General features: G+C 36.3%; 3 protein-coding genes across 7 annotated transcripts in view; all 3 read right to left on the bottom strand.

Annotated features, from left to right (window-relative positions):
• The window catches only part of nf1a (neurofibromin 1a), a 56398-nt gene extending 54505 nt beyond the window's left edge, over positions 1-1893 (bottom strand). For both annotated transcript variants that reach the window (XM_060888480.1, XM_060888479.1), the window contains exon 1: positions 1612-1893. In XM_060888480.1, coding sequence (XP_060744463.1) covers positions 1612-1671 — 60 coding nt within the window. In that variant the 5' untranslated portion in view covers positions 1672-1893. The remainder of the gene's footprint in view (positions 1-1611) is intronic.
• A 7986-nt stretch (positions 1894-9879) lies between these two features.
• LOC132858444 (galectin-9C-like) lies at positions 9880-14160 on the bottom strand. The gene is made up of 10 exons (XM_060888784.1): positions 13958-14160; positions 13386-13474; positions 12853-13060; positions 12569-12688; positions 11862-11891; positions 11591-11620; positions 11077-11106; positions 10891-10979; positions 10464-10620; positions 9880-10290 (listed from the first exon to the last, which is right to left on the bottom strand). Exons 1-10 carry the CDS (start codon positions 14000-14002, stop codon positions 10144-10146), a joined length of 945 nt encoding a protein of 314 aa, XP_060744767.1. The 5' UTR covers positions 14003-14160; the 3' UTR covers positions 9880-10143.
• Positions 14161-15313: 1153 nt separating this feature from the next.
• Positions 15314-23817, bottom strand: part of ksr1b (kinase suppressor of ras 1b) — a 33800-nt gene continuing 25296 nt past the window's right edge. For all 4 annotated transcript variants that reach the window (XM_060888780.1, XM_060888781.1, XM_060888783.1 and 1 more), the window contains 7 exons: positions 23649-23703; positions 22640-23061; positions 22459-22555; positions 22236-22369; positions 22020-22148; positions 21498-21633; positions 15314-18859 (listed from right to left, as the gene is read on the bottom strand). In XM_060888780.1, coding sequence (XP_060744763.1) covers positions 18713-18859; positions 21498-21633; positions 22020-22148; positions 22236-22369; positions 22459-22555; positions 22640-23061; positions 23649-23703 — 1120 coding nt within the window. In that variant the 3' untranslated portion in view covers positions 15314-18712. The remainder of the gene's footprint in view (positions 18860-21497; positions 21634-22019; positions 22149-22235; positions 22370-22458; positions 22556-22639; positions 23062-23648; positions 23704-23817) is intronic.

A 23817-nucleotide genomic window follows, 5' to 3' on the forward strand; every position in this document is an offset into this window, starting at 1 on the left:
ATTTGTAATACAGCCTTAAAATATGTCTTTTAGCAATTCCATCCACTATAACAGAACATCTGACAAAAGTAGAATAATGAGCTGTTGGAAAAATGCTTAAAGCCTCTACAACGTTTGACAAAACAGATACAATTACTATAATTTCAGAAAGCTGTGATTCACATCAATTTAACTTCATAGAATACAAATCTACCAGCTCCTGTTTCTGAGCTGTCTGAACCTTCCCCAGAGAGGACAGATTGGTTTTCCATGACCATGCACAGGCATTTGTGAGGTCATTGTTTCAAGGTGCTTTCTGGATTCATAGCGCTGACACGGCAATACCCATCTCTAATCACATCCCAAAAAGCATGAAGAAAAAGAGGCTTTTAATATGTAACCACAATATTTCGGTGTAAATAAAAGGTGATGCTGGCAAGATTTGTGGCATCATATTTGTCATTTATTTACAGTATTTATTCCTGCAGCACTACAATATCTTGACCCAGAGCCTAAAAAAACAAATTAGACAAGAGTAGAGGACACACAGAGGCATGGACTGCACATTAACTTAACAAATTAACAACTGTTTCACAGTCTTCTGAATTTAAAAAGCTCTAAGCTGGCTTAACAATACACACAGAACAAATCCCTCATTACATTTTCATCAAACTCTTATGAGCCTCGGGCAGCCACTAAGCCCCTACACAAGCACAAACGAATAGCCACTGAACTCACGGGTTTATTGTGACTCTGGGAAGGAAATCAGAAAGCTGCTTGGAATAATTCATTAAAGTTACACTCAAAGCCAGCTTGTTCTCGCCTGGCTCAAGTTTACTTAAAGTTTAAAAAAGAAAAACGCCCTTTTAAGTATATTTAAAGTAAGTGTAACTGTTTTATTCAATTAGATACTGAACGGTGGGGAGAAAAATATTAATTTAAAAGCAAGACGTTAATCTAAACCACAGCCTGGATGCTTCATACTGAATGGGAAGCTAGCAAGCCAACACCGCAGCTAGCTAGCAAGCTAACATTGGCTAGCTAGCAAGCTAACACAGCTAGCTAGCAAACATTAGCTAGCTAACACAGCTGCCTGGCAGAGCCGAGCTTGTCAACACAGTGCGTGGCCGCTACCGTTGTTTATATTTAGCCCCAGTGTAAACTCTACTCTCTCAAGGCTCTAATGCAACGCCAAATAAACAATAAATCATAAATACACCCAAAACACAAACCGTACAACATTCCTGTTTGCCGTTAAACTTCTCCAGAGACGTGAAACGTTACAGAATAAAAGCCAAATCCTAAGCCGTGAAACCGTGTAGACTCGTGTGTTAGCTAGCTTCTGTTAGTCAAACCCGTTTATAACAACACACCGAGGTGTTATTACCCCCCCACACACACACACAGACAGAGACACTATTTCCTGACATTATATAGTACACTATAGTTTATATACATGTAGGATTAGAGACTATTGACAGACTATATGACTGTTCTACACGGTTATACGAGCATCTTTATATTCTCCCAGCATCACGCACAAGTCAAACTGAAAAGCACTAGAGATAAATAAACAGTGTCGTGAGTGCTGAGTGTGTTTTAAACACCGCCATGCGACATTTGTCCCTTTACCTGCTCGTCGAATCGGTTAATCACGGCCTGGACCCACTCCACAGGCTTGTGTGCCGCCATCGTCAGGCGGATACAAACCGCTCCCTCAGCTGGCAGCCCTAAATCACAACCGCGTCGTCTATATCAGCACACTAACCAGCCCAAGAACACGCGAAACCTCACAGCGAAAAAGCATAAGTGGCAGGGTTTAGCTTTTTCGCTTCAAGTATACTCCACCGCGCCGCCATGACACACGACCGGAAGTTTGATTCCTTCTCTCGCCAAACTGGCGTTGCGCATGCGCACTAGCTTCGGTGTTGGGCCGACTCATACAACGTGTTTAATAGAGGGGCTCTGAGTGGAGACCGCGTTTATAAAAAGGAAACAGAACGAGGCCAAAGAAACAACTTTCTTGTTGTAACTTATCGATTCATAAAGTTTCAGGTCACTACATTTTTCAGCAAACTCCTACATAAGATATTCTTTGGCCCTGGAGTAACTGCTGGGATTAATAAATAAAGAAATAAAATGATGATTATGATGATGATGATGATGATGATTATTATTATTATTATTATTATTATTATTATACTAAAATAATAATAATAATAATAATAAATTATTAGTAGTAATATTAATATTAGTATTATTATCATAACTATCAAATAATTATCACCCTTATTATTATTATTATTATTATTATTATTATCATCATAATCATCATTATAGCTCCCAAATGAATGAGTTTAACTGCTAATTGACCTTCATCAAATAGACTGCTCTTCAAATCTGTTTTATTTTGTAGCAGATATCAGATATATGCAGCAGAAATATAGCATCAGTTAAATATAAGTTAAAGTCAACTTTCTAAGTTTACTTAGTCTTGTGTGTAGGTTTTTCATTGCAATAAATATTCGAAAACATGTGAAAGATAGATAGATAGATAGATAGATAGATAGATAGATAGATTCGTAGAAAGAACTTTATTGTCATTGCATAGTACAGGTACACAGCAACAAAATGCAGTTTTGCATCTACCAGAAGTGCAAAGAGTAGCAATTGTGCAAATAGACAAGTGCAGATAAATATATATATATATATATATATATATATATATATATATATATATATATATGTGTACAGCATGTAATATATATAGATATATATGTAAACATATATATATATATATATATATATATATATATATATAGATATATATGTAAACATATATATATATGTAAACATGTACAGTGAATAAATATAAAGGCTATTAGGCAGAATGTACAGTAGGGTATATATAGATACACATAAATAAAATAGTGCAGATGTATGTAAAGCACAATATGTGTAGAGAATGAGGAATATAAAAAAATACAATAATAGCAGTAATATGTACATTGTAAAAATACTGTATATAACTTCTGTACAATTATACATACAGCGTTATAACGGTGTAGTGTAGAGTTCAGCAGTGTGATGGTGGATGGAAAAAGCTGTCCATGAACCTGCTGGTTCTGGTGCACATGTTCTGTATCTCCTTCTTGATGTAAGTAGGTTAAACAGTTTGTTGAGAAAACCCATTTTGAAAACTGGTTCAGATTGTTTGTGTTTGCATGCAAACCATGTCAGTCATTTTATTGACACTATATAGGCTACCTAAAATTCTAGGAACTTCATGAACATAAACTTTAGAGATCTTATCTTAAAAAAGAGGCTAATCTTACCTAATTCAAGGGCTGTTTATTAACCTATTTAATCTCTTATATTATCTGTGAGCAGTGTCGGGCCACGAGCGGGCCCTGGGGGGCGTGGCCCGGCCACTTGATCCGCTGTGCCCCCTTACTTCTCAAAATAATAACGAACTTAATAATTAAAAAACATGTTTTACAAATTACTTTTATTATACCATGAATACTGGTTAAAGAATAAAGAGTATAAGTTAATTTAAAAAATTATAATTGTATTAACCCATAATGCAGTGCTAACACTCACCTTCTACCGCTTATCCGAACTACCTCAGGTCACGGGGAGCCTGTGCCTATCTCAGGCGTCATCGGGCATCAAGGCAGGATACACCCTGGACGGAGTGCCAACCCATCGCAGGGCACACACACACTCTCATTCACTCACACAACGGACAATTTTCCAGAGATGCCAATCAACCTACCATGCATGTCTTTGGACCCGGAGGAAACCCCCGAGGCAACGGGAAGAACATGCAAACTCCACACACACAAGGTGGAGGCGGGAATCGAACCCCCAACCCTGGAGGTGTGAGGCGAACGTGCTAACCACTAAGCCACCGTGCCCCCCTGCAGCGCTAACATAGTCAGCCAATTACATTCTGGGTAAAATGGAAACGCGTTTTAGTGAACGTAATTCAAAGTTGGCTGCAGCGCTTGCCGCTCTTGATCCAGAAAGTGAGACGTTTTTAAATGTTTAGTCTATGACGCCTATTATGGATTTAATAAATTGCACCATTGTGGAAACAGAATGCATCGTTGCAAAGCAATATATCTCCAGAATTAAGACAGAGGAAAGTCAACAGAAAATTACGGTTATGAGACTTCTTTCTGAACAACACAAAGTTCTGGAAGCTATGCCCAGTGTTTTGTCTGTGCTAAAAGTTGCGGTCACGTTCGGGGCCTCCACTGCCATGTGTGAGAACTCCTTCTCGGCACTAAAGAACGTTTTTACGGACCACAGACGAGCAATGAGCCACACTCGTAAGTCTCAACTCGTGCATCTTGCATTTGAGCGGGACCTTACGAAAACATTTCGCCATTCGTTGAAGGACCATGTTCTTCAAAAATTTAATTCCTCCTCTCGTCGCCTGCAGCTCTTCTAAAGGTAAGATGCCTTTTTGCTTTAGTACGTTTGGTTATATGCCGGTGGCTAATTTCCGTGTGTTTTCGCGAGTCTTGCACTTTAGAGTCATGATAAATTATAGTTTACAGTGAGTGACACGTTTAATATTTTATTATGTTTATTGAAGTTTAATAATAGTAATAGTATGTGAACGAGATAGGCGTCCCAGTTAAACATGAGGCCCCCTCATTCTCTATTCTCTGGCGCCGACACTGTCTGTGAGTATAATATACATTTTAATATACAATATAATACATTTACCCACAGCATTATGCATGCTAAACAGGTTCATAGGGTTCATAGGGTTGGGCACTGTTCGTATTTGTGCTGGATTTGTTAGTCATTTTAATGCTCCTAGACCTAAACACTAACACTATACACTCATTTTATCCTATAATGTGAATAATGATAAACCATAATGAACAATGGTAAAACACTGATAACAAAAACAGAAATCTTTACATCATGTACCCCATGTGTTCAAACAATCCTATTAAAATATCAATTCACAGGGTAAAATTGATATTTATTTTTCTAGTATGTACAAAAATATAACATTATCTGGAAAATGACATATTTTACATACTTACATTATTTACTCTTTTAGTCCAAAAGAAACAAAAGGGTTATTAAGTGTATTAATGCTGTCAGCGTATCTGTGATGTATTGCTATAGTACAAATAAATTAAAGACAAAGAAGCAAGTTTGTGTGCTGCAAGCATACACTGAAGTTACAATTATATGGACATGGATAAGCATATGACAGTCTTTATGGTTACAGCAGCAAATCTGTACAAAATGTAATCTTGGTTCTCATTTTTTAAATTATGTTTTCTTTATTTATAAATAAATAAATAAATAAATAAATAAATAAATAAATCACATATGGTATAGTACAGAGTACTGCCATCTTTTTTGCAAACATTTACTACCATCTTCAGGCAAGACATGATTACAACAAAGAAGAATACTGATAAATATATAACACCAGAGGACGCTGTTTTGCTTTTCTATGTTAATATTAAGCAAATTTGATTAACTGGGTATCAATTTAACTTCTTGTGCCTAAGTGGGTTTCCTCTGGTTTTTCCAGTTTACTTATACCTCCATAAAACATTTACATTTGTTGGTTACATTTGTTGATTTGCCACAGAGTGAAACGCAGGGCAGAAGTGCATAAAAAAACATCTTTTTATTTATTTTTATTCTACTTTTAAATCATTAAATTCATGAAAAAAGCCATAATCAAAGAGTGCTATAATTTGAAATATTATTTATTTGTTAGTTAGTTTGTTTTCATATAATTAACTGTTTGCAGATAAAATTTAGCAAACAGTGACTTCATAAAATTGTGTCTAAGAAAATAGTGCACAAAAACAACAAATTTTCACAGGAGATGATTATTTGAAAGGAATGAGACTCAGGGGAAGGATATGATCTGATGCTTTAAATCAATTTAGGTAAATTTCACTTTAAGTAAAACTATTTGCATCATCCAAAAAAGGAGCAAAATAAGCAAAATTCCCTTTTAATTTGCAGTACACAACTGAAAGATTTGTCCCTTTTGAAATGGCATTTCTCCAGAGAGCTCGTCTGAGCCCCACTTCTCCACTGCTTTTCTTCCATCTTTGTGACACAGGTTAATCTTGAACCTGGTAACACAAATACCAAAGAAAATTTGAAGAAATATTTTGTATCTCATCTGTCACAAAATGTTCTTCCCCTAAAATGTGGCATGCTGATCCTCAAACCAGAATATCATAAAAGTTTGGACTAAATCTGTGCAGGAAATAGTGGTTTTGATTCAAATCTGTCTTTCTTTCAATCAAGCTATCCATGTGCTTAGTAACACAGTGTCAGCAATACACAAAATACAATTAGGCAATGTAATTGATGTAATTATGCAAAGTAAAAGAATAAGTCTAACATCTGACCTGGAAGCCTGAGGATTAACCAACCCTTGGATCGAAATGTTTTTGCCAGCCCTCAATCTGCCATTTATGTTGGTTTTGTAGGACATGGTTATTATGAACTCATTACTTTAAGGTAAAACATAATCTTAACTGATTATGTGAAGTCTTGCAGTCGTACATAGCTTTCTGCAGCATCAATTGAATCAGAGTGCTTTCAGAAGTACTGGAAGCTACTGGAGGCGAGGTGATGTGGTGACCTTAGAGACATGTGATCATGAGACATGTGGAAATTTATGTCTCCTACATGTTCATATCAGTAATTATGATAAAATAAGTTTCACCATATAGTCTAGAGGCCACAGATATGCAAATAACAATATGTTTTCTAAATGACAGGATCAGGTAATTATAGTGTAATAAATCAGCATGGTAGTGCAGTGCGTAGTGTTGCAGTCTCTCTGCTCCAGGATCTTTGCTCTAAACTCAGGTTACTGTCTAATTTCTTCCAATGTTTTTTCTCCACTTTCCTCCTTTGACGTATGCACTCAATGTTTTCAGTGCTCTAGATGGTGCTATAGTTCATTCCCATGACGTTGCATTGTTGTAAAATTAGAGACAGTTCTCAGTTAAGGCAAAGAAAGTGAGTTAACACATCAACATCATGGCAACACAGCAGTGTCATATTGTTATACCACAAGATATAACACCTCCCAACCACCAAAAACATGTAGGCTAGTGGATAGTCTATAATCTTAACTGATGAATAAATGTGTGCATAATGATATTTCCAGTGGTATACTATTCTCACTTAATATTACAAGTAAAATAAATATCCTGAATAAAAATATGAAGCTAGAATTTTGAAACAGTCTGTTGGAAGTTATTATGGTACAAGAAAGACAATTTTTCATCTCTAAAAAAAACATTTGAGCATTTCTGAAAATTTGAGTGCAGTTGAGTATGTCTAAAAAGATATTTTTACATTTTAAAAAAATGTAAAAACAACACTAGGCAAACAGTTTTGCAAGACACCTCCAGAACATTAGTCTCCCACAGGTTGGTGAAGCGGTGCTTGAAGGTATTCACATGTTTACTATTGACAAACACGTTGTGAGGATCACAGGCGATAATTATCTGAAAGGAATGAGACACAGGGAAAGGATATGATCTGATGATTTAAATCAATTTTCACTTTAAGAAAAACTATTTATATCAGCCACCCAGACAAATACAAATATATTTGTGCTCTAAATAAGTGGGAAAAATAAGCAAACTTCCCTTTTAAATTGCAGTATACAACCCTGGAAGTTTTATCAATTTTGAAATGGCATTTCTCCAGAGCGCTCGTCTAAGCCCCACTTCTCCATTGTTTTGCAATTGCATACAACCTTTGTTCTCATCAAAGCGAGGATTGTAGTTTTGTAACTTTAGTTTTGTAGTTTTGTAACTGTGGATGTTGCAATGTGTACAAAGCACATAAAAGATTCCATACAACTGATGCTTGGAAAGATGTTAGACTTATTCTGCTACTTTGATTAATTAGATCAAATTAATCTAATTGCAAAACATTGCAAATTGTAAATTGCAAAACATAAAAGATTGTTTTGCAATTTACAATTTGCAATGTTTTGCAATTAGATTAATTTGATCTAATTAATCAAAGTAGCAGAATAAGTCTAACATCTTTCCTGGAAGCCAGAGGATTAACCAGCCCCTGGATGACAATGTTTTTGCCAGACCACAATGTGCTATTCATGGTGCTTTTGTATGGCACAGACTAATGATGAAGAATACAAGACATGGTTATTGCAGTAAACATGAGTGAAAATGGAATGCATGTCTCCACTACTTTCATACAGGGGTGTCCAATCTTATCTGGAAATGTACAGAGTGTGTGCATATCCAACCAAGCTGAAGCCACAACTAAGTCTATTGAAAGCCAAAATCAACCGATTAAACAGGTTCAGGCGTAACTCTTGCTGGATTGGTATGAAAACCTGCACCCACGCTGGCCCTTTCGGGCCACCCCTGCATTCATATCACTTTCACAATATATTCTGGAGGCCTCAGATATGCACATAACAATATATTTACTAAATTGGAATTTATTATTGGGCAAGTTTTTTTTGGACAGGACAATTTTTGTATCAAGGACAATTTTTGCATCTTTAAAAATGTTTATTTCTATATGCATATCTAAAAGCTTACGGAGTGCATTTGGGTAGATAGAAAATGACATGCATGTTAGCATCAGTTGTATGGAATCTTTTATGTGCTTTGTACACATTGCAACATCCACAGTTACAAAACATATGTGTAGGAAAAAGACAATTAGGCAATGTAGCATCTTCAGGAAAGAGGAAACTGCATTTTTTTTTTCTTGCTTCATTATTTCAGTTCTAAATACACACAACTGTATTCTCTGAACTCTGTACACAGCTTTTGACCCTTTGGTTTGCCTCTTACCCACTTTTATCCCCACAGCAGTGAGAACAATCATTAACATAATTCAGCTCAGGCAAACACTAATCATACAGTGTGTCATATAGTGTGTGAAACCACAGAATGCAGCTAAAACCTGTGCTACTTTGATTGCTACAGTTGACCATTATAACATTACATTGTCTGGCAATGTCTGAGACCCAGAAAAAACTTTAGGCACAGAAGGACCACCCTCAAATCAAGTTTGAAGTTTTCTTACCCTAGGGGGACACATCCTACCCATCTGTGGTGTTTATCCTTTGATAATATGGCATTACTCAAAGTGCCAAAGTGCAAAATGTAAAGTGAGTAAGCAAGTGCAAACATTCCTCATCGATAGCTGGTAGCTTTCATGTGATAGGAGAGAGCTAGCTTTTTGGAAATAATTAGTAATTGACCAAAATTGAAGAAAATGGGGTAAAAAAAATTAACACATGGGCATGATAGAGGGCCTAGCTGATGATATGTGTAGCCCATTTTAGTGTCAGATAGCTTGCCATTGTGAGTGCAAACACATGTATGTTAGGGATGAGGATGTGTTCTGGATGGGCTGCTCCTTTGTGAGGAAACCCAGGAAGCTTGCAGCTATTAAGGGACACAAGGTCACTTACATGCATCTTGACACACTGTTTCAAAACACTATGTGGTTGCCTTCATGTTAAAATAGAACAACTGGTGATCAACCAGTGGATCAGTGGTTACCTGCTTAAGCAAAACTTTAACTGCTTGGTTGTCTCCTGTCTAAACTGTATATTTCTTTGAATAAAGCATAAGCTAAATGAGCAAATATAACTGCAAATACCAGTAACACGCCAACTGACTACCAGTGATTTTGCATACTAGTTGATAAATTACACAGTTCTTTTTAAAATAGCTGATTGTGTTTTTTTATTTCCTAGAAGAATACACATTTTGCATACAAAGTTTGGGATTATTATTTAGGTCAAATTATAAGCAAAGCAAATTATAATACACAGCTATCTACTATCATCTCTAGGACAGACATATTAAAACAAAGTAGAACCACTTCAGACATATAGCACCAGATGGCACTGCTTTATTGCTTGGGTTAAAGGTAACTATCAAGACATTATTGTTATATGGTTAGGTAGAAAACAGATGTAATTGAAAAGGATTATTAAAAATATCATACTGAAAATGCATTGTTTGAATGAATACATTTCATATAATTTGTTCTTTAATTGTAATTAATTGTAATTTAATTGAATAATTGTAAGACAGTTGGTGTTAAACATGTAATGATACACTGTGAGTTTAAAAAATAAAAAGCCTAAACAGTTACAGCAGTCAAGCTCAAGTCACCAGTCACCTCCAGAACATCAATTTCCCCCAGGCTGGTGAAGCGGTGGTTGTAGGTACAGATTTGATTTCCATTGACAAACACGTTGTAATGATGGGGATTGCAGGAGATGATGATCTGAAATAGGCATTACCAAATGAGACTTACATATAGGCTATGATGATCTTTTTATCCATTAATTTTCAGTTAAAGCACCTACAGTTCAAATAAACTGAGTTGAATAAATTCAATCAGCCACCTATACAAACAAATATGCATATCTTATAAATAAAGTCCAAAACATTGTGTACCTGGAAGTTTTGCCCCTTGTGGAATGGCATTCCTCCAGAGCGCTCCTCTGAGCCCCACTTCTCCATTGTTTGGGTATTGCGCACAACCACATTTTCATCAAAGCGAGGATTGAAATGAAATGCTATCCCACTTCTGTGACGCAGATTAATGTTAAATCTGTGGTACAAATACCAAATAAAATGTAATAAAAATATTGCAGCTTATGAAAAAAATGTGGCACTCTCTCCCTTAAAGACAAAGTGCTATCATAAAACAAAAATCCATGGAATAGTTGGCTGGGATCTGTTCATCTCCAGCCAGAGGAAGTAGAAAGTGGCTCACAGTCAGTTTTTAGAGATATGTAGTGGGTCAAAATGAAAAAAAAAAACACATGATTAGAAACATCTGTATGCTTTAATTGTGCAAAGAAGCAGAATAACATCTGACCTGCAAGCTTGAGGATTAACTACACCTTGGATGGTAATGTTCTTGCCAGGATACAATCCACCATTAATGATGGATTTGTACGGCACACTCTAACAATAAAAAACATAAGAGGTGGTTATTATGAGCTAATGAGCTAAAGTAACACAAAATGTGAACTAATCATGTAACATGGCCTTGAGTTCTTACATAGTTTACTGGAGCAGGAAATGCAGGTGCCTATTCAGTCATAAAAGAAGAGAAGTAGAAGTTTATTGTGAAGGCATGTGTGAAAGGCAAATATAATTCTGAAGTAGTAGAGTAAAGATGTGTTCGGGTAAAAAACAGGAAACTGTGGTGTAAGAGTGTCAGCTTCAACAGCATGTGACTACAAATAGGGTCAATAAACCTATGGAAACTATCACAATAATACCTTTAGCCACATGAGAAAGAGCCTCAGCTCCAAAGAAATGAAGAAGAAAATGATCAGATTTGGCAATAAATGTGGGGAATAAGTGAGCTTTTTCTTTTATTAGTGTTTTATAAGTGTTGTAGACTTAATATAGTTGTGTATTAAAAAAATAATATATGCCCTTTATTACATGTGAAATCTTTACATTTTCAACAAAGTAATACTTTCTGTTTTTTACACAGATTATGAGGTTGTAAAAGCTTAACTTATATGGAGTTAAAACATGATAGATGTTAACATGAAGATACTTACACTATATCCAGAAGGATAAGCAAACTGTGGCTACAAACAGGAGATAAAACATTGTAAATGTCATTTTGTGACAAACAACCATGTTAGTAAAAAAAAAAAAAAGAATATATATCCATTATATTATAAATAAAATATTATTTTATTCAGTCTTTACTAATCATTCAGAACAAATTATTCAGTCTTTACTAATCATCTTATTCTGACATTTCTAAAAACAATTTTTTCATATTTTTGAAAATTGTCAGTACAGTTTAAAAATTCTAGCGGTTACCTGGAATCCAGATTGGGCAGGTACAAAACCCTACCAAATGGAAACAAAAACATTTTCATAAAACAAGACTTAGGCAACACATAGTTCTGCCATGGTACTGTAATGACATCCCTTACAGGATGGCAGTTATCCATTTATTATCTACACCACTTATCCTACTTTGTCACAGGGAACCTGGATCCTTTCCCAGGGGACTACAACAAGGCAGGATACACCCTGGAGAGGATGCCATTCTATTGCAAGGCAAAATCACACACCTATTCACACACTACAGACAATTTAGAGATGGCAATCAGCATACAATACATGTCTTTGGATTGGGGGAGGAGACTGGAGTACTTTTAGGAAACCCTTGAAACATGCAGTAGGTTGTTTGTGAGTGTGAACATGCAAACTACAACACAGGCGCGCACACTCACTCACACGTGCGCACACACAAACTCACAGGGCAGAGGCAGGAATTGAACCCCCAACCCTGAATGTATGTGGCAAACATGCTCCCCACCAAGCCACTATGCCCCCCAGATGACAATTAAACCAAAATTAATTTCCCAGCTTCATTATTTGCATGTGTGACTGTATGTAGCCCCAAGTCCCTTTTCCCAAGACCCTTCCCTAAATTTCCCAGGTCTTTCTATACATTTCTTAGGATTTGTTTAAGAAACAAGATATGAAACAATATGTGTTGTGCTTTAAATTGTTCTCACCGCAGGATCCTGGAAATTGATGGTATTAACCTCCACCATCCCATCCACTCCGATCGTGTCCACCATATTAAATGGGATACGGTGCATGTAATCCTTGATGTGGATGCCATTGACACTTATCTATGAAAACATACTGTCAAGATCAGTATGTAGACTTTTATACAGTATTATGCTCATAACACTTATAATAAGTGATAGATAGTGATAGAATTAGGTCAAATAACGTGCTGTGGTAACCATTTTTCGTTTGCTATTGTGAGAAAAAAGAAGTGAAAGGACCTAACCTTGTATGATTGGCTTGTAACCAAGATCTGCAGATTGAAAGGGTTTCCCATGGGAAAGTGAGACTGGTGTATGCGCTCCTCTGTACCCCAGGTGTTATTGTGCTTTGTGTTAGTCACAATGTATCCTGAACTGGAGTCATAACGTGGGTTAAAGTGCAGGGCAATGTTAGCATCTGGTCTGGAACCACACTGGAGATTCACATGAAACCTGAAAAGAATAAACAAATTGTAAACAACTGTACATTCTAAACAGGAAGAACATACAGAAATATATAGTAGATATATTCAAATAATCTAAAATTATGTAGAAACCTGACCAATAATACATATGAGGATTTTTGAAAATTTTTATTGACATAAAAATGTGTCTGCAAAATTTTTCTGTTTATACAGAAAATATAAAGTATAATGTAAAGACATTAAATAAGCATGACATTTTTAAATACAACTGCACAGTACTGTGTGTATAAATAATCAAACCATGAGTAAGTCATGTATCTATCTACCCTCACAAACATAAAACGTTTTTGTACCTGTTGGCTCCAGGTAAAACCCGTCCACTAACAATGATACTCTTTCCATCCTTCAAGCCTCCTTGGATTGAGCCAGTAAAAGGGATTTTCTGTTGAATGATAAAATGTGCACTTCAGTGTACAACAAAAAAATTCTGGTATGTTGTTCTTGGGTTTCTTGCTCTTCCAGGCTGAAACATGTACCTTCAAAGTGCATCAATTTGTTGCAAAGGTCCTTCAACAAAAAAGGATCTTAAAATATCTTTCACATATCTTGTAAAAGATTAACAAGATCCTGCTTTTATTGAATGTGTGCATAATGATGTAAACTAAGGATACAGATTTAATTCCTCATTGTTTATTCTGTCTTTTTTCAGTCTAAAGATTATGATTTATTTTTAATCATGTTTCTATTCACACACAAAAAACCCCAGAAAGAACAATAGGATTATAGAACAAGAGAATTATAGAAGCCTTAAAATTTATATATGTATAAAATATACAATTCAAAACATCTTTTAATTAGTTGTTTTTCAACCGAACGAAATGAAACTGAAAGAGTAATAAATGGAAAAGAAAAACTACACACTTACTGGGTTGTAAAATGGTTGTTGCTGTTGCTGGGGGTAATATGCCATTTTCCTGATTTCTTTTTCCAGAATCCAATTTGTAATCTGTAATCTGATTACAGACGTACTGTAATCAATGCAGTCCGACTGATTACAGCTAAGGGTTTTTGTTTGATCTTATTTATGCAGCCTCCTCTGACTCTGACAGCTCTGTAAGCTCTGTTCAGGAAGTAGGTGGAGACCGTTAACCACGGGTTAGTTCCGTTTTCTGTTAGACAATGCTGTGTGTCTCAGTTTTGTCTTATAACATTGCCTTAATATGTAAGTAAAAACTGAGCAAAGTACGTTGTGTTTAAACAGTAATTGCACAACAATTTCTACACACCATTGCCGTTATGTCTGTGTAGGCTGTGAAACATTTTCTGGAGAATACAATAATGTTGCAACACTTTCCCGTAAGCTTATCATTTTTCCTGAAAATCACAGCCTATTGCATAACCAGTGGTGGGAAGAAGGATCATATATCCCACCTTTCATGTTGGGAGAATAGTGCTTGATTTTCGGTTCGGTTCGGTAGTTAGTTAAACTATTATTATAGTTTTTGTTTGTTTTTTTACTCACATTTATCAGTTTACCAACAACACACACACACCTGGCTGTTATGATAAAAACATCTGGAAAGGTTTTGCACTACATTTTGGAGCTTGGCTGTGGGAGCTCGTTCATTCAGCCACAAGAGCAATAGCGAGGTCAGACAGTGATAAGTGGTGTTGAGGTCAGGGCTCTGTGCAGGAGTTTTTCCACACCATACTGTGTTAACAGGTCGTCGGCATTGAGATGCTGGAACATTTTTGGGCCTCTTACTTCCAGTGATGGGAAATAGCAGTGCTATAATTTACAAAATCTTCAAACTTTGTGGCAATATTTTGGGGAAAGAATACATGGGTATGGTGTTCATGTGGCCATAAAGTGTACGCAGTTCATGTAGTTCCACAAAATCTTTGTAATGTCAATGTGCACATTTACAGCACTATTCTCTTATACTGCCAACATGGTCCAAGCATACGAACACAACACAAGTGGAATCTGTGCTTTTTTAAATCTATTTAGTATATTAATGATTTATATTAATATATTAGTGACTGTAGAAAACCTGTTAATAATTACTGTAAGATCCCCATATCAGTGAAGCATCCTGCACCATGGTGTATGCTTAAAGTATTACAGGATATGTGTTAGATCTTAGTTCTTATGTGTATGTGTATATAGGTGTTATATCAGTTTTAATGTGGTAGTTTACGATGTCATATACACATTTATAGTCAAAGTAATGTATAAGAATTTCCCAATAAGTAACAACTCCTTTCACCTTCATAGAGCTCATACATAAACACTAACAAATTAGGCTTTATTGCTTGTTAAGGTTGAACAGAACAGTACATAAACTTTCCCAAGACATTAAACATGCTGTACAAAGATAAAGTCTTATATCCTTAAATCCATTAAAACACATATTAAACCAAAAATGTACATTTCACGTTTTACAACATACTTATGTTCATATCTATAAAACAAGAATAAAGTACCTACTCCAAAAGCTGTAATGACAATCATATAAAAGTGGTATAATAATAGGAGGCTGGGCTGAATATTAAATAAATATAAATTCTACAAATTCAAAATCACAAAAGGTTTGCTTTTTTTTATTTCAGTTACAAGCAAAAGTTTCATCTGCATCTCCCGCCTCCATGCATAATCCCTTGTAAGAGCACATTTCCATCAGTATATTTCTCTGAACATTCCACTCTCCAAATTAACCAAAAAAACATGCTATACATAAAGTATAAATCAGTTAAACACACATTCTTACAAATGCTCCATGTCCACCTTCTCACTTTAATTCACTTACAAGACACAGTAGATGAAATCAAAGTCATTGTGTTCATTATTTGCAGACAGAGAGAAGAATGACATTATTCCACAAATGTTCCAGTTAAAGTGCAGACAGCTTTACCCCAACTTTACATTAAAGATTGTAATATGAGGATTACAAATAAGATAAGGCATGATAACTGCTAGCTTTGTCAGCTTCAGTAAGGCATGAATAAGGGATCAGCAGCATCATTAGTAATCTCTTAAGTATAGCAAGCAGGATCAGGCAGGTGTTCATATGTGAGAGTTTTACAAAGAGATCCTTTATAACCTAGGTACAAACTACAGAAACAATCGGCAGAGATCTCAGCACAGTTTATGTGCTCAGACCAGCTAGCTCTGAGAGACGAGAAGGAAAAGGCAACAGAGACTATGACGCTAATTCAGTAGAATCATCTTCAATTAAAACACTGCCAAATATAGAAAAAACTTAAACTTTTAAAAGTTACATACGTCAGATATCTCACCGATTGGTTTGGTTTGTGTGATATAACATTTTAATCACCTGTAAATTATTTTCCACTGCCATGATATCCAGTGATATATAGTGTTACCTGCCCTGCCAACCTTCACACATTTTGCACTTGACTTCTATATATGAGGTAACACCAAGGTACACCAAAGGAATATTTTTTTTCTCCTCAAATAAAGGGAAATGAGCCCTACATTCATCTGGAAAGGTGTTTTGCACTTTTTGATATTAATGGACACCCTCATTCAATTTAAACAGAGAATGTTTTGAGTTTAAAAATATTAAATTCTATCTATTAATGTATGTTTGACATTCATTTGTCTATCATAGAAATATATTTATTTGGGAAGACACCTTAAATCTGAAGATGAAAAAAAAGGTGCTTTGTGTTTTGAACTGAAAGAAAAAAAAGACAAAAGACATTTTGACCTAAAAATAACAAAGTGTCTGTACAAATTGCACATATTTGTAGAATCACCTTATAATATACAGCTAGGTTTAGACAATTGTTGATGCAGTCAAACAGCTCCCAATTGCACAACTAGAATTATTATTACTGTCATCAAACCTGAAATGGTGGAAATCCTGTTTCCTGTTTATTTCCTGTTATTTATGTTTGATGGATTATAGCAAGCAGGGAAAAGTCTTCACACAAGCCTAGTCAATGATAGACATGAATGGGAAATAAAAAAGTGGTGATCTTTGGGTGGGCAATATGGCAAGGATACCAAATCATGACACCTGGAAAATGTTTCCATATGTAAGACATTAGATGATTATGTGTCACATTCAGTGTGTGTTCCCAGTGTTCCTGGGATGGGCTAAAGATGAATAAGTAAGGTGGGTATCGTAAAAATAGTATGATACTTGAAGATGTGTTGATGATATACAATATGTTGTGAAATTTAGTTATAATGTGTAAGCTCACATGGCCTGCTATGAGAAACACAATGGAAAGCTTTGATTTAATCAAAGTAGAAATTTGAATAAAAAAACTACAAAAAAAATAAACATTTGAAAAAGTAACAAGGAAGAAAATGTTTATATATTTATTCAGTTAGGTTTCAGTCTAACTAACAATAGAGTTGTTCAATGTTGTAGAATTGTTAATGATAGCCAAAGTGTAATTCTACATATTTTATTGTGGTCATACCAAATTCATTACATCATTCACCCTTAATCACAACACTCAGTTTGGCCAATTAAAAAAATGTACTGTGTCTTAACTTAATACTATATGCAATATTAATATTTTGTCATATCGCCCTTGTCTGCGATGCTTACAAGCAAATCAAACAGTAAATAAAGCTTGATTTCTGAAGCAAGTTTCAAATGTCACATTCATTAAGTGGACCAGTCATGCTCATGTGTGCTGAAGCTGTGCACTAACTATCATATCTGTATATGTAGGGGCAGTGAGAACACATTCCCTGGGTACAGTGTTCCCGCAGACAGTGATGATGCCAAGAGCTGGATGCAGAGAGAAGCCACAAAGGACTAACATGATTGTTGTGGGAAGGAGAATTTGGAGGACGCAAGAGGAAAAAAACAGATTGACAAAGAAAAGAAGATGGAGGATTTGGGTTGAATTTTGAGATGTAGTAAAGTGGAAGAATGGTGGTTTATCCCAGACAGTAAAAAGGAGCAGTTGGCAAAACGAGACAATAGATCCAGTCCCGGCACAGAGAGGACATAGAGGAAAGAAAGGTCAGAGAGAATACAAAAATACATTTATTATGAATGCAAAGATTTTCATTTCCCAAAGCTATTGTTTTCTCTTCTGCTTCCAGATACACATGATCTCAACCTGACCAATATTATAATATTTACTGTTTATATATCTTCTGGTGTATCTCTACTAACGGCATTAGAAATATGTGACTATGATGTATGAAGACTGATTCTAATGTACCAAAATAACTGTCAGGAGAAATCAAATAGATAAAGTACAGTACTCTGCACCTTATCCCGAGAATCATCAGTTAAAAAAAACAAACAAACAAAAAAAAAAACACACCCCCATACAATATATCACACATTTCATTACTCAGACTAAACATATAGAGCTGTTTCTCACAATAAAATATTCACATTTTAAACCGAAGCTCATAAAAAAATAAATGAATTTTGCTGCGATGTTTTCTGCTGCAATGAATTCACTGAATTCTGAATTGAAATCATGTGTTGAAGGTAAATCAGATATACTTTAAAAATGTCTTACAAATTTAAGACTCTTGGATAAGGCTCAGGAAACAAAGAAGACTTTACACACATTCAGACACACATTTATCGCTTAAAGATTACTGTGAAGAGTTCACTTCGGCTTGCTCTCTTTAGTGAGGAAGTGCAGGCTGACAGCATGCAAGCTCACAGCTCTATGATACATACTCAGTAGACTTCCAGAAATGTCCAGGGTGGGAGAGTCTCCGGTTGAGCTTAGGAAGCTTCTCTAGTAAATCAGCTAGCTGAGAGAATGTTGGTCTGTCCTCAAGTTTAAAGGACCAGCACGCACACAAGATCTCCTTTTAGGTGGACACAACAGATATCAGTTAAAGACTGCATGGTTAAACCTAGTCTAGTCTCATTTAATTAAATGAATTGCAAGAAAAACAACAGTGTTATTATAATTTGGAAAGTACTAAAAAGTAAAGCAAGCATGATGTTTTGAGCACAAAGACTTTTCAACTGGTGCTTTAAAAGAAATGCTTGTTGCAAAAACTATCTTCCCCTTACAATTAATATTTTGTAATATGCTGATATGCCTGAACTGATGAGCTTCTTTCTAGAATGTCTAATAAAGTTGAAGACATAGAAAAAAGGTCTTAGCACAATCCTCCATACATTTGAATGTAGTTTGAAGTTTACGGTAGTTTCACAAAAGCAGACGTTCCTCTTTAATTAAGAGCAAGGTTCCTGACCAGAAGGTCATTGCAAAAAAAAATAAAAATAGTTTGTGTTTCTTTAACCATTTCTGCTTTTTGAAGTATGTTTTGGTCTGAAACGTTTTTTTGTCACCAAACACACTAATGGTGCACATGACCAAAAGTTTTATTCTTATTTGACATTAATACATGATGCTGACTGCAGTTTTAATTACTATTGGTAAACTTAATGCACTGTGTTTTGGGAAATTCTCTCTGGAGGAACTGGTTCTTATGAAATTGTTCTTTAACAATTTATTGTGAAAGTTGACGGTAAGAGTCCACTGTGTAATACTAAACTGTAATCTTTAGGCTTTTTTTCCTTACTTCAAAAATCTCCTAAGTATACCAGGGGGAAAGAAGGCAGTGTGCTTATGAGTCCACGTCATAGGAACCTTCACGTCATTTCAGACATGCGAAACTTAACTGGAAGTACTGTGCAACATATCTAGCAATAGTAAACAGTTTTGGAGTTAGATTTTGGAGTATGGAATAGGAAAGTTAGATTTTGCAGTGGAATTGAACTGGGTTTATTACCTATTGGTTTATTAACAGGTCAAAGAACAACTTTTGGCCTTTGACATTGACAACGTTATGCTTATTTTAGGTGTATAGAATGGTGTATTTAGGTGGAGGTGTATTTAGGAGGAGTTTAAAGCCGGTGTTATTGTAGCGGTGTACATTCCCACGATGCGGTGTACAGCACGAGCTGTACAGCGGCATTACCAAACTTCAAACACACAGCCCCGATACCTTTTTCATAATAGCCAGAGACTTTAACCACACCAACTTAAAGACAGTGTTACCGAAGTTCTATCAACACGTGAACTTTGGAACAAGGGGAAATAATATACTGGACTTGGTTTACACTACAGTGAAGCATGCATACAGGGCTGAGCCCCGCCCCCACCTCGGGTTCTCAGATCACATATCTGTTATGCTAATCCCTGCATACAGACCACTCCTGATACGTACAAAACCGGTTCAGAATCTTATCACAGTCTGGCCAGAGGATACTACCTCAAAACTCCAGGACTGCTTTCAGTGCACGAACTGGAATATGTTCAGAGAGGCAGCCACCTACAACAACGGCACAGATCTGCAGGAGTATACTGAAACCGTAAGTGCATACATCAAAAAGTGCATTGATGATGTCACAGTAACCAAGACTATCACCACACGGGCAAACCAAAAGCAGTGGATGACAGCAGAGGTTCATGAGCTGCTGAAGACCAGAGATGAAGCTTTCAGGTCAGGAGATAAAGCAGCTCTTAGAACAACAAGCGCCAATCTGTCATGTGGCATCAAAAAAGCTAAATGGACATATGCAGACAAAATCAACAGCCACTTCACAGACAGTAAAGACACACGGAGCCTGGGGAAAGCCATCTGAACCATCACGGACTACAAGTCTCCGCCACAGGCCTGTGAAAACAAAACATCACTCCCTGACACACAGAACCTTTTCTACTCGCGGTTTGACATGCAGAATAACACACCTGCACAAAAACTGACGTGACCCACCTGACCGCCACCAGCCACACTCACCTCAGCATTAGCACACTGGCACATCAAAAATGTTTAAATGTTTACATGCTCATGTTGCACACTGCATCTTGCACTAGTCCACTACCAGCTGCTTGACTTTGAATGCCTCCTGTTGCACGTGTACAATATCAAGGAAGCATTATAGAGTCTTCATACTTATATTTATTGCTTGAGTGTATTTTTTATTTGTTTTTGTGTATTTATTTGTACTGATGGCATAGTCCGTACCTGCCCCCTGCTTCGTTGTTTTATGTTTTTTTGTTTTGTGCTTTGTGTTGTTTTTTTGATGTTTAATGTCTGTATGGATGTTGCACCATTTGACCTGTGAGACACGACATCTCGTTCCACTGCATGTCTCAACATGTAGCGAAATGACAAATAAAGAAACTTGAACTAGAATAGAATGTTTAGTATTAAATGGAGGGAACACACATATAAAGTGCCATAATTCAAACACTCTTCACCTAATTTGGATGTAAATTAAATAAAGCTGAAAGTCTGCATCAATTTAATTTCAATTTCAATATACTGTGATTTACAAAGTAACTGATAGTTCAAATGTCTATGCCCATATATCTATGGAGATGACTGTGTAGTCTCACGTTCCTTACATACCACCTGTATAATCTACAAGTTATTACAAAAGTTATGTAAGTTATAATAAAATGCAGGTGAACTGTTGCAGGCTTACCGTTATTTCCTTGCCCAGGCTGATCTGGGCCAGCTGTCTCTTTATGCCTTCTCCACTTCCCAGCAGCCAGATAGCAGCTTCAGCTGGCTGGGTTTTAATAGGCCAGTCTCTCACCTGCAGCTCATACCAGATAGTGCTGAGAAATAACCATGCCGACACAAAGCCATATGGTTAGACCAAGTGCTAGTCCTCAGGAGGGTAACACATTCTAAAGCAGTCAGTCAATCTATGAACACAAGGCTGCTTGTTGGCAAAGGTGACAGTTTTATATACAGAGCCTTTAATGCACAACATATGGTTAAAACCCAAGCCACACAGCATTAAAAAATGTTAGGGTAATATGGTCATAAAATGCATGAACTCATTTCATAGCAATCCACACTAATGCACTAACTGCTCTACACACACAAATGAGTAACAACTGTTGGAGCAATCATCAGGAGCTTTGTCTTTTGTCTCTTAACCTGATTACACCTGTGTGTTATGAAGCAGGATGTGTAAAGGCTTAGGTGTGGTCTTTACCCAAAGGCATAAACATCAGCAGCTTTAGAAAAGGGTAAGAGGTCTTCATTTCCAGGACACATCTTCTGCACAATCTCAGGAGCAAGGTAATAAATCCAACCTTGAGGCAGTTTCAGTTCATTTTCTCGCCTTCAATTACACAAACATGTCTGAGTTACTGATCACAATAGCCAAATTTCATAAGACAATGACAACTGAATATATGAGACTATTTACCGATCCTCCTGCACCACTCCTGATACTCCAAACAAACCGAAGTCTGTGATCACCACTTTGTTGTTGTCATAAAACACATTTTTGGATTTTAAATCCTTGTGCACGATATCCTTTGCATGGAGGTAGCCCATTCCCTAACCGATGAAAAAAAAAGAATTAAACAAAATGAAGAACACAAAACCGAGATGTAAGATAATCAAAGAAAGGATGAAAAGATTTATACCTTTACGATTTCCTGAGCAATTTGCCTGGTCTTATTGATGTCAAGTGAGCTTTTAGAATCTCTGACAACAGAGTGCAGTGTCCGACCCTTGCAGAAACTGTAACAAACACAAATGTTGTGCCAGACTGAACTAAAATATACAGAACTGACCCTGAGCACTGAAACCTGAAACAAAACTCACCTTGTAATGATGGCCAGCTGAGGAGGGTTCATACATGCTCCCATAAACAGCACCACATTCTCGTGCCGAGTCTGTCTGTAGTTCATCACTTCCTTCTTGAAAAGCTTCAAGTGGTCTTGGTTATTCCCATCTATTTCCAGCAAGCGCACGGCCACCTCCCCATGCCAGCGTCCTCGGTACACCTTTCCCCAGCGGCCTTTCCCTATAAGCTCCCCAAGCTCAACTTGCTCGAAGGGAACATTCCACTCCTGCAGGTATACACTCGTCTGGCTGGCCTTGCGTGAGATGGGGCCCTTCCAGGGTCTCGTGCAGCTGGGCAGGTCGTCCAGTTCATCATCTTCACCTTCAGATTCCCCATAAGAAGCCGCCTCGTCTTGTCTTTCATTTTCCTGTTGATCTTCTTCACCATCCACATCGTTATTCTTGAACAGAGAAGATACATATATTATAGTGAATTCAAAATAAATTGCTCTCTTTATAAAATTGAGCAAAAATCATACATAATGCATTTGATATTTATGCTCAATAGCATGGGGTCACAGTTTAGTTTTTATACTATTTTAAAAGATTTTAAAAAAACTTTAGCCATTATGTAACGAGCGCAAATTTTGTTATAGATGATGAAGCCCCTTAGTTTTTTGCCCTGGTATTGTGCATGTCAGTGTCATTTTAGCATGTCATATTTATACAACATTAATCCAGGAATAAATTAATTTAAAATGACCAATTTGTTGCATTTATTCTAAATTGGAATTTCAATAATCTTGTCAAATTTATTTAAAAAGGTTAAAATAATAGAAAATGCTTTTTCTGCCTGGTCGCTTTTATTGTTAACATGTCACAATGAATGTTCAAAAACAAAACGAAACAAAAAGAAAAAAAAACATTTTCTGATCATTTGACCAGCATCCACATTGCACAAAAACCTGACTTCTATTCCAAAAAAAGTTTCATTTCTTAGAAACTGGGACACTCTTGAGTGCTGACAGCAGCTGTATGCCATACTCACTTCTTCCTGCCTCACTGCCTGTATGACCAGCTCATTCGATGCTTGTTCTGTCTCTCTGGAAACAGGAGAGAATATTATTAAGCATTTGTGAAGGTTTTTTCTTCTTTCGCAAAGATACAACTTTATCACTCAAAATATATCAGTCCTTTTTATTATCAACCGATTTTAA

This window comes from Tachysurus vachellii, chromosome 15, assembly GCF_030014155.1.
Source record: "Tachysurus vachellii isolate PV-2020 chromosome 15, HZAU_Pvac_v1, whole genome shotgun sequence".
NCBI lineage: Eukaryota > Metazoa > Chordata > Actinopteri > Siluriformes > Bagridae > Tachysurus > Tachysurus vachellii.